Source organism: Myotis yumanensis, unplaced genomic scaffold, assembly GCF_028538775.1.
Source record: "Myotis yumanensis isolate MYYU_CA2020_CCGP unplaced genomic scaffold, mMyoYum1.0.hap1 SCAF_5, whole genome shotgun sequence".
NCBI classification, from domain to species: Eukaryota; Metazoa; Chordata; class Mammalia; order Chiroptera; family Vespertilionidae; genus Myotis; species Myotis yumanensis.
In genome coordinates, this window is record NW_027223756.1 from 84,150,261 (window position 1) to 84,162,409 (window position 12,149).

General features: G+C 48.2%; 1 protein-coding gene across 1 annotated transcript; it reads left to right on the forward strand.

The window, feature by feature from the left end:
• Nucleotides 1–6,173: 6,173 nt before the first annotated feature.
• LOC139009835 (thymosin beta-10-like) lies at nucleotides 6,174–6,613 on the forward strand. The gene has a single exon (XM_070413956.1). The coding sequence runs from the start codon at nucleotides 6,223–6,225 to the stop codon at nucleotides 6,352–6,354; it is 132 nt and encodes a 43-aa protein (XP_070270057.1). The 5' UTR covers nucleotides 6,174–6,222; the 3' UTR covers nucleotides 6,355–6,613.
• The last annotated feature ends 5,536 nt before the right edge of the window (nucleotides 6,614–12,149 follow it).

Below are 12,149 nucleotides of genomic sequence, written 5' to 3' on the forward strand. Positions count from 1 at the left end.
CCTGTCCCCATGCTGTGAGCATGAAGGTGACTCCAATTTAATAAGAATTCTCCCACCCCCTGACTCCGCTCACAGTCCCAGCCTGGCTGGAAGCCAGTGCACTCAGAGTATTTAAGTCTGGCTTCTCACCTCTTTACCAGTCTCCTCATTTTATTGGACCCATTCTGTTCTGGCCCCAGGGATCTCAAGGCACCTCCCTAGGCATCCCATTTATTGTCATCTCCTGTACCGACCTTCCTTAGGCCCAAGGATGATGGGACAGCCACCAGAGTGGCCCCAGTCTGCACCCTCCACTCTGACCCCGTGGTCCCCAGGCTGGACAGGGAGTGGCTGTACTGTGAGCTAAGCCAGCTGACCCGTATTGTGTCAGTCAGCTGGGCCCATAGTTTGGGCCAGGACAGTCTCTACATTATCGGTGAGAATCTGCCATCTCATTTAGCATCTCAGCAGGTCACACATCCTGCTTCTTTCACTTCTCCCTTTCCCCCACCCCTTCCCCTCCTCATCCTAACTCCCTCTACCTCTGTAAGTTTTATCCACCAGACCCTGACCACACCCCCTCCCCCAGCAGTGAGTATTCTAAGGCTTTAGAAGTCTCTAGGACTCTGTAGGTCCCAGCTCATAGTAATGGAAGAGGGAAGGAGCCCAATGCCTCAGGTACCCACCCGGCCTCCCTCCAGCCTCGGGAAACTGTGCCAATTCCCATAAAACCCTAGACAGAGTCACTGCTCTTTGCCAGCTTTGGGATGATGAGTTCCTTAACCCAAGCAATTGGGTGTTTTCTTCACAGCTTCTATGATGTCAGCGTCTACATCATTGGTGAGGGGCTGTGAGGGGTGGGTGGGCCTCCTCCTTCCCACGGAATGGGCTCCATGGGAGCAGGTTCTGGCTGGACTTCAGACTCTCCTTGGGCCCTCCCATCACAGAGTCCTTTGAGAAAGGCTTTTGCCTCTCTGCCGCTGGGAGTGTGGATTTTGTGTCTGCCGGAGGAGCACTCTGTCTTTTAATGAATCCCAGCTGTGCCGGTCTAGTTGCCATCTTTCCAATGGCTGAGTTGCCCCCCAGCGCTCGCCCTGATGCCAGAGAACTCAGTTCTGTAGGTCTCTCACTCCTTTCGAGCTGCTGCCCCCATGCTGGAACTCAGAGGCAGTGAGTCCGAGTAAGTCCAGGCAGAAGGTCCTTTAAGACAAACTGCCTACACCCTCAGAAGGCCTCCGTCTCCCTCAGCCACAATCCACGCTGGTTTTTATAGCCAGAAGCGATTGGGACTTCTCCTCCTGCCCTGGAACACAGGGCTGGGGGGCCTGGAACACCTCACTCCTCAGGGGGGACCTCCACAGGGGAGATATCCCTCCCAATTTTTAGCTGCCACATGTGGGTGTAGGACCAACCCGTTCCGCATCTCTGCCCCTCTAACTAGTCTCAGTGTGATTTCTTTTTTAAATCCCTAGTTGTAGGACTTCCATTCAGCTATATTTCAGGTCGTTCTAAATGATGGTTGTTCTATAGTTTAGTTGGAATTTTTAAAAATAATTTTTTAAATTTAAATTCTTTATTGTTTAAAGTATTACATGAGTCTCCTTCCCCCCCTTTCTCCCTGGTCGCTCCCATCCCCCATAAATTAAATTTTTTATTTATTTTAGAGAGGGAGGGAGAGAGCGATAGAAACATTAATGATGAGAGAGAATCAATCATTGGTCGGCTGCCTCCTGCACACCACCCACTGGGGATCACAACCCGGGCATGTGCCCTTGTCCGGAATCGAACCCAGGACCCTTCAGTCCACAGGCTGAGGATCTATCCACTAAGCCAAACCGGCTAGGGCTAGTTGAAATTTTGATGTGGTTGTGGGAGTACTGTGTTTACCTATGTCTTCATCTTGAGTGGTCAGAGCAACTTATTCATTTTCTTGATTTACCCAATAACCAAACTACTTTACCTGCATCTGAAAAACAATCCCTGCATAGAAACAACTGCACATACACACCCAAATCTCTTCTCACAGATCTCCTGTTCCTAAAAATGAATACAGATAACCTTCCAAAACATCATTTTTAGGCTGGGAGGGCTCTGAGGACATCCCTGGTCACTCTCATAAACTAAGGGCAGAGAAGAGAGACTGAAAAAGAGAAAGAGCCCTGGACGGTGTGGCTCAGTTGGTTGAGCATCATCCCATGCACCAAGAGGTCCCAGGTTTGATTCCCCGTCAGGTCACATGCCCAGGATTCCGGCTCCATCCCCAGTGGGAGACGTGCAGGAGGCAGCCAATTGATGTTTCTCCCTCACATCAATGTTTCTCTCTCACTCTACCTCTCCCTTCCTCTGTAGAAAAAAGAAAAAAAACTTAAAAAAAAGAAAAGTGAGAGAACTCAAGGAAGTGAATAAGGAAAGTGACAAATTATTGCACGTAACATCCCATCCCCTTGGTTGTATTCTGTTCTTCAGAAGCCAGTTGCTGAGTCCTTAGTGACGGCACAAAGATATGCATACCAGGAAACTAGGACCATTGGAGCCTTTGTGGAGACTCCCACCACGTAGGCCCACCTGAGGCACAGATCTGATTCATAGACGGTACGGATGACAACAACTAAATTTTACTAACTTTAACCCCTTAAAGGTGAAGGCCTTAAAATATTGCCTAACTGGCTGGTGCTTCTGAGAGGTTAAGCATTGACCTATGAACCAGGAGGTCATGGTTCGATTCTTGGTCAGGGCACATGCCCGGGTTGTGGGCTCGATCCTTGGTATGGGGCATGCAGGAGGCAGCCAATGGATTCTCCCTCATCATTGATATTTTTTTTTTCTCTCTCTCTCCCTTTCTCTCTGAAATCAATAAAAATATATTTAAAAAATATTGCCCAGAGGGGTATGACTTTCCAAGATTACATGGCTGAAACCCAGGCCTGATTTAAGTGGTATTCCAGGTTCCACCCCACGTTTCTTGTAATTCTGCCGTCTCTGAAATTTTGCATCAAACACATGTGCCACCAGTCCACAGATGTTGTAGGTTTTATGTCATATACTAGAGGCCTGATGCATGAAATCCGTGCATGGGTAGGGTCCTTAGGCTTGGCTGGTGATTAGGGCCGATCTGTGGGACGACTGGTGGGGCAATCGGGGGTGGGGTGGGTGCCCTCCCTGGCACTCGCCTTGGCTGGCCTGGGGTCTGTGGGCTGGGGGCAGCTCCTGCATTGAGTGTCTGCCCCCTGGTGGTCAGTGTGCATCATAGCAACCAGTCATTCCACTGGTCGTTCTGCTGTTGGGTTGATTTGTGTATTAGGCTTTTATTCTTTAGGATACCTGCTAATGTCCCTAGGAAGTAGTTTCCAGCATCATCCCCACTGTGCATGTTGGAGACAGGGGAGGCCCTGAGGTGGCAAAGGCTTTTCCAGGACACAGAACTGGAAAAAAACAAAAAGTGTGAACTCAATTCTATCTCCTCAAAGCTGACCCTGGTTACATTCCCAGGGAGTTGTGGGGAGGGCTGTGTTGGATATCTGTGTACCCTTATGAAGATTACATGGGTAAGGAGTGTGAGCAGCCGACAGCCCAGTAAGAGCTTTTAGTGGGTCTGATTGACGGAAGGAGCCCACGTAATGGAACCTTGAAGAAGTGACCTCACTTCCTTGGTGACAGAACAAAACAGAAGTTAGAGCTCTGGTTACCAGGTACCCGCGTTCTAGAGACAGGCCCCTGGAGGCAGCTGAGAGAGAAGGATGTTCCCCAGTTCTCTCCTGACTTTCTGAAGCTGTGGCTTTGCAAAGCCTATAAGGAAAGTTGTGTTACTCATTGCAGACAGTGGCTTCGACCTCCCCTCCAACGCTTATAGTCATTGGGCCGTGTGTAGCCTCAGGTAACTTTATGACAGCCCAGGGCAGGCCAGTCCAGGCAAGGCCACAACTGTGATCGCAGGTGGGCAGCCTTTCACCCCTGTCCCTTCTCGTGTGTGTATGGGAGTTGGGTGAATAGCAGGAGTGCAGGGGGGCCCTGCATGGGCAGGAACCGTTGTTAGATGTTGGGAGTGGTGGGTCTGTTGTGTGTACTCCAGGCCACAGCTGGCAGGATAAGTGAGTGAGGGGCACCATATTTCCTTGGGACCTTGATGTGTCATTTTGTTCCCTCACTGGCTGGAGGTCTATGCAGATGCCCCTCTATACCAGATTGGAGGATCAGAATTTATGGTGGGGTTCCGCCCCTGTGGTGATGCCCAGGCAGGCACTTGATGTCTTTTGGCCTGATTACTGGGCACTGTCTATACAGAGCTTCACCCAGGAGATCATGGAGGAGCAGGCGGACAGGTATAACTTCTTCACATCCTTGGACAGGGGCAGGTGCACAGGCCACCAACAGTCTGAGCTGGTCAAAGGTGAGAGTAAGCACAGAGAGGTCTGTACCCCCAGGACCCCAAGAGGACCTGGGCAGGCCAAGACCTGGCCTCCAATCGTGGAACTCCATGGCTTTCCCACTAGTGTCCCACTGTCCCACTCCCCAAGGAATCCGGACCTCCATTCTCCCCACCACCAGCTACATGAGAGTCAGTCCTCACATATTTGTGGGAATATTAGAGAAAAGCGTATGTTGTTTGACTTCACACTAGGCCATGAGCATCTTGTATTTTGCTGTGTTTTTTAAAAAAAGAGTAGTTTATTGATTTTTTTAGAGAGAGGAAGGGGACGGGAGAGAGAGAAACATCAATGTGAAAGCACAACATTAATTGGCTGCCTACTGCATGCTCCTTTCTGGGAATCCAACTGATAACCATCTGGTGCACAGGATAATGCTCAACCAACTGAGCCACACCAGCCAGGGCTTGCTGTTGTTTTGGTTGGTTGAACTACCTGCCCCAGGTATCTTGTGTAGCAGTCAGATCCACTGTCTCTCTAGACCAGGGGTGGGCAAACTTTTTGACTTGAGGGCCACAATGGGTTCTTAAACTGGACCAGAGGGACGGAACAAAAGCACGGATGGAGTGTTTGTGTGAACTAATATAAATTCAAAGTAAACATCATTACATAAAAGGGTATGGTCTTTTTTTTTTTTTTAGTTTTATTCATTTCAAACGGGCCGGATTCGGCCCGTGGGCCATAGTTTGCCCACGGCTGCTCTAGACCAAACATGTCAAACTCATGGCCAGTAGGTCACATGCCGAGGCCGCAAGTTTGACATGTTTGCTCTAGACCTTACCCATTATCACACTTAATAGGATGGTTTATACACAGAAAGGGGGGATGAGATTAAGTCATCCTGCAGGTTTCCATGCAACTTGTCACCTCACAAACCAGGACTCCCCAGATCAGGACCTAGGGTTCACTTGTTTTCACAATGTCCCATAAGGAAAGCCATTTGCCAAAGTGATGCAATTTTTCTTTCTTTTTCTATTTTTTTTTAAAAAATTATTTATTGATTTTAGAGAGTGAGAGAAACATCATTTGTTGTTCCACTTGTTTATGCATTCACTGGTTGATTCTTATATGTGCCCTGACCAGGGATCAAACCTGAAACCTTGGCATATAGGGACGATGCTCTAACCAACTGAGCTACCCAGCCAGGGCGATGCAATATTTCAATGCAGTTGGACCTCGACATGATTCAATTGAGTTGCCATGTGAGCAGTTCTGTCCGTTCTGTCAGGAACATCTTAAGTGTGTCCTGATAGATGGTATTAGTTTTCTTGTACTTCCAAAACATGGTGTCACATTAAGGTGGTGTAAACAGACATTTATTTTCTCACAATTCTGGTAGCTAGAAGTTTGGGATCAGGGTCTGGGCAGGATTGGTTTCTCCTTAGTCTCCTTTCTCTGGTTTGTAAGTGATAGTCTTTTTAAAAATTTTTTTTATTGATTTCAGAGAGGAAGGGAGAGGGATAGAGAGATAAAAACATCAATGATGAGAGAGAACAACTGAGTGGCTGCCTCCTGCTCGGCCCCCACTGGGGGTGGCGGCGAGGAGGGGGATCGAGCCCGCAACCCAAGCATGTGTCCTTGGCTGGAATCGAACCCGGGACCCCCCCAGTCCACAGGCTGACACTCCATCCACTGAGCCAAACCAGCCAGGGCAGTAGGTGATAGTCTTTTATCTTTGTCTTCACCTGTGCTTCCTCTGTGCTTCTCTGTGACCTGACTTCTTCATGTAAGAATACCAATCACGGTCTCTTGCTGCAGCGACGTGAGTGGGATCCAGGGACCCCGTCTGGGAGCGAAGGCCTAGGGTTGTTTCAAGAAAATGGCAGACAAGCCAGACATGGGGGAAGTCGCCAGCTTCGATAAGGCGAAGCTGAAGAAGACGGAGACGCAAGAGAACACCCTGCCGACCAAAGAGACCATTGAGCAGAAGAAGCGGAGTGAGATGTCCTAAGACCCCGAGGATTCCCACCCTGGCGTCTTCGGGATCCCCTTGCGATGTGGAGGAAAAGGCCACCTGCAAGGACACGAGCCACAAACTGCACTGTGAACCCGGACACTCCGCGCCCATGCCATCGACCTGTGTGTGGGTCCCTCGGGGGACCCCCCCCCCCCATCGGACTGCCAAATTCTCCAGTTTGCCCTGGGATATTGTTAGAACATTATTTGTATGGTTAATGAAATAAAACACACCTCGTGGCAAAAAAAAGAAAAAAAAAGAAGAATACCATTCACATTAGGTAGGACCCACCCCATGAACTCACCTAACCTTAATTATTTTTTTAAAGACCATTAATCCAAATACAGGCACATTCTGATGTAATGTGTTTTTATTTTTTAAAAAAATATATAGTTATTTATTTCAGAGGGGAAGGGAGTAAGAAACATCCATGCTGAGAGAGAATCACTGAGTAGAACAGGTCAATGGGAGAAAAAAGTGGGAGACCTATAATACTTTTAACAATAAAGGTAAATTTAAAAATCCTATCTAATAAAAGAGAAACATGTAATTAACCATAACTTCGCTACCCTTCCCATTGGCTAATCAGGTTGATATGCAAATTAACTGCCAACCAAGATGGTGGCCAGCAGCCAGGCAGCTGAAGTGAACAGGGAGGCTTGCTTGCTCCAGTGACGGAGGAAGCCAAGGTTCCCTGCAAGCCTCTGAGCTTGCTCTCTAAGAAACATTGTTGCAAATATAGAAGCTAAACAAAACTCCAGAAACCTGCTTTCAGCCATCAGAGCTGGAGCGAGCAGGACCAAAACAGTGTTACAATTATAGAACCCAAACAAACCCAGATCCCTGCTTTCAGCAGCCGAGGCCTCAAGCTGGAGCCGGCCTCAGAGCTAAAGCCAGCTCTCAGCTCCAGTGACAGCTATAGAAGGTAAATAAATCCCAGAATAAAAAAAGAAAAGAAAAAAGGAGAGGTTGGGAGCTTCAGTCGCCTGTCAGCCTGAAAACGGCCCTCAGCCCCTCACCCAGACTGGCCAGGCACCCCAGTGGGGACCCCCACCCTGAAGGGGGTGTGACCAGCTGCCAACAGCCATCATCCCCTCACCCAGGCTTGGCCAGGCAACCCAGTGGGGACCCCCACCCTGAAGGGGGTGTGACCAGCTGCAAACAGCCATCATCCCCTCATCCAGGCTGGCCAGGCACCCAAGCGGGACCCCCACCCTGATCCAGGACACCCTTCAGGGCAAACCAGCCAGCCCGCACCCGTGCACCAGGCCTCTATCCTATATAGTAAAAGGGTAATATGCCTCCCAGCACCAGGATCAGCAGAGCCTCGAGGCCTCCCGAACCCAGGATCAGCAGAGCTGTGAGGCCTCCTGGCCCCTGGAGCAGCATGACAGGGGGCAGCACCCAAACCCCCTGATCGCCCTGCGGCTCTGTGTATGACAGGGGGCAGGGCCACAACCTCCCTATCCGCTCTGCTCTGTTCCTGACAGGGGAAGGAGCCCCAACCCCTGATCGGCCCTGCTCTGTGCCTGATAGGGGGGAGCTTCCCAACCCCCTGATTAGCCCTGACCACCAGGGGCAGATGCTCTGTGTGTGACAGGGGAAGGCGCCCTAACCACCCCATGGGCCCTGCTCTGTGTGTGACAGGGTAGAGCTGCAACCTCCCCATCGGCCCTGCCCTGAGTGTGACAGCAGCGGCGCCCCAACCCCCTGATCGGCCCTGCTCTGTGGGTGACAGGGGTCAGTGCCCCAACTCCCCTATCGGCCCTACTCTGTGCGTGACAGGGGGTAGCTCCCCAACCCCCTGATCCACTCTGCTCTGTGTGTGACGGGGGAGCTCCCCAACCCCCTGATGGGCCGTGCTCTGTGCATGACAGGGTATGGAGCCCCAAACCCCCTAATGGGCCCTGCTCTGTGAGCGACAGGGGGCGGTGCCCCAACCCCCCAATCGGACCTACCCTGAGTGTGACTCAGGGTGGCATTGCAACCTCCCGATCCGCCCTGCTCTGTGCATGACAGGGGGTGGCGTCCCAACTCCCCAATCAGCCCTGCTTTGAGCCCGACCAGGGGCTGCACCTAGGGATTGGGCCTGCCCTCTGCCACCTGGGAACAGGCCTAAGCCAGCAGGTCAGTTATTTCCAGAGGGGTCCCAGACTGTGAGAGGGCACAAGTGGGGCTGAGGGACACTCCCCCACCCCCCCACCAGTGCACAAATTTTTGTGCACCAGGCCTCTAGTAAAATAATAAAACATAAAGAGAACTTGTTATCTAAAGAAGAAAAAGAAAAACTGAAGCAGAATCAGCAATGTGGGCATTATTGAAATTTGCCAAAGTGTTTTGAATTGTGCAGATATTAAAGGATAAAATTATGAAACACAATCCTCAGGTAAAGCACATCTTTAAAATCACCTGTATGATCACCAAAGATCACAACCTCTGAAGCAACACTTTGATGAGTTAAGAAAAAGACACCAACTTCTGAATACACTGTTCTTTCAAAAGACATTAGTCAAAACCCCCCCACAAAACAAACCAATACCCCTCTCCCCACAAAAATATCCCCTTCATCATCATCTTCTTCTGCTCCTGACACCCAACCATCAAACTATCATGGTTTGATAATCCAGGATCACCCGAAGCAGGTGATTCTCCTGACATGTCATAAGATTAGAAGTAGTCTAATGCAATACAATGCCTGCATCATTCACCTCACTTCATGTCTTCATGTAGGCATTTTGTCACCCACATCATCACAAGAAGAGTCACTACAGTACAATAAAATATTTAGAGAGATAGACCTCATTCACATAACTTTTTTTTTTTTTAATCCTCACCTGAGGATATTTCTTCCATTGCTTTTCAGACAGAGTGGAGGGGAGAGAGGGAGGGAGAGAGAAACATTGATGTGAAAGAGACACATTGACTGGATGCTTTTTGTAGGTGCTCTGACTGAGGGTGGGGAGGGAACTGCAACCCAGGTATGTGCCCTTGACTAGGAATTAAATCCAATACCCTTCTGTGGGTGGGCTGATGCTCTAACCACTGAGCCACGACCAGAGCTCACATAACTTTTATTACAGTATCTATATATATAAAAGCCTAAGCAACCAAACAACTGAACAACTGAATGACCCTTTGACCAGTTGCAATGACGCACACTGACCACCAGGGGCAAATGCTCAACACAGAATCTGTCCCCTGGTGGTAAGTGCACTCCCACAGTGGGAGCAATGCTCAGCTGTCTGATGGGCACCAGACGCTGGGATCACGGCTGGGGAGCACAGCTGCAGCTGCAGAAGCCTCTCCTGCCTCCACGGCAGCACGTTACTGAGCAGCAGCGGCAAGTGAAGTGGGGCCGGGATGAGCAGGAGCAGCGTGGCACCTGGTCCGGGCTCCTCCCCGGCCGCCTACCACTTCACACACTACTACATCCCTTGGGGGATGTCGGACTGCCGGTTTCAGTGGGATCCCTGCAGGCCCTCAGGTTGAAACTGGCAGTCACATCCCCTGAGGGGTCCTGGATTGCGAGAGGGTGTAGGCCAGGCTGAGGGACCCCACTGGTGCACGAATCCATGCACCAGGCCTCTAGTATTCCTATAATTGTTCTAGTTTATTATTAGTTGTTCCTGTCTTACTATGCCTAATTTATAAACAAACTTATTAAAGGTATATATGTACAGAAAAACATTAGTAAAAAAAAAAAATATATATATATATATATATATATATATATATATATATATATATATATGTAGTTTGGTATTATCCATGGTTTGGTATATCCACTGGGGGTCTTGGAACATCCATCTCAAAGATAAGGGGGACTACTCATACTAAAACTCAAACACCTCTCAACTACAGATGTGATCTGGTGGTCTTTGGCAGGAGGGGATCGAAACAATTATGGTTTAATATTTTGGTATTATGAATAAGTAAGAAACTGGCCTTGTGACAAAAATTATAACAATAAAAATAATTTGTTTGAGGGAAAATACCTGAATTTGTATGCAAATTATAATATTGATTCAGAATATATAAAGGTTAAATAGATTAAATTACACATCGACCTAAAAATCCATAATTACAATGGAATTTTAATGTATACACTCAGGAAATAAAAAACACAATCATATGTCTTAGCATATGAATGTTAAAAAGTTAGTAAAATGTCTTTAAGAAAAGCTACAGAAGCATTCACTGGAGAAAAAAAGCACAAACTTTTTGTTTGTTTCTTTGTTAAGTCTCACCAGAGGACACTTTCCCATTGATTTTTAGAGAGTGGAAGGAAGGAACGGGGAGAGATAGGGAGAGAAAAACATCAATGTGAGAGACACATTGATTGGTTGCCTCTTGTCGAGCCTGCAACTGAGGTACATGCCTTTGGAATGTAACCCGGGACCTTTCAGTCTGCAAGCTGATGCTCTATCCACTGAGCCAAACCAGATAGGGCAAAAGCACAGACTTTCTCTCAATCATGTACAATAAAAATAATTGAATGGCCCTAACTGGAGTGGAGTTAGTGTTTCAGAGAACACTCCCAATGATGAAAGTCTACATTTATTGCCTTATAAAAAAATGAGGGCTTGTAGGAGAATCCAAATGCATTGGATCTTTGATTTTGAACTTTGGAGACAACTGTAGAAGCCAAAAGCTGAAATCAAATGGAAGTCAAGTGGCCACTGGTGGTTTTGAGGATATTCTTTTCCCCCCCAACTAGTCTATACTCAATGCTAGAGGCCCGGTGCATGAAATTTGTGCATGGGGGAAGGGGTGTCCCTCAGCCTGGTCTGCACCCTTTCCAAACTGGGACCCCTCAGGGGATGTCCCACAGGGATCAGGCCTAAACGGCAATCGGACATCCCTCTCACAATTTGGGACCGCTGGCACCTAACCACTCACCTACCTTCCTACCTGATTGCCCCTAACCGCTTCTGCCTGCCAGCTTGATCGGCCCCTAAATGCTTCCCTGCTGGCCTGATTGACACCTAACTGCTCTTCTGTCAGCCTGATCGCCCACAACTGCCCACCCCTGCTGCAACCCACCTCCTCTGCCGGGCCCTGCCTCTGCTATGCGCATGGCCATCTTGTGACCATGTTAGGGTGTGATGCGTAAGGGTGTGCCGTCTACCTAGGCTGCTATTGTAGATTATTTTGTATTGGTTTCAGGTGTACAGCACAGTGGTTAGACCAGGAGTGGGCAAACTTTTTGACTCAAGGGCCACAATGGGTTCTTAAACTGGACCAGAGGGCTGGAACAAAAGCATGAATGGAGTGTTTGTGTGAACTAATATAAATTCAAAGTAAACATTATTACATAAAAGGGTACGGCTTTTTTTTTTTAGTTTTATTCATTTCAAACGGGCCGGATCCGGCCTGCGGGCCATAGTTTGCCCACGGCTGGGTTAGACAGTCATATACTTTGTCATATACAGTGTCTCCCCCAGTATTTCCAGTACCCACCTGGCACCATACATAATCATTACAATATTATTGACTATATTCCTTATGCTGTACTTTATATCCCCATGCTATTCTGTAACTACCGATTTGTTCTTAACCCCATTATCTTTTTCACCCAGATCCCCAATTCCCCTTCCTTCTGGCTACAATTAGTCTATTCTATCTAGAGTCTGCTTCAATATTGTTTGTTTCTTTTGTTCTTTAGATTCCACCTATCAGTAAAATCATATAATATTTATCTTTCTCTGACTGACTTACTTCATTTAACAAATTACCCTGTAGGTCCCTCCATTTTTTATAGCAAATGGTATCAATTCATTCCTTTTTAT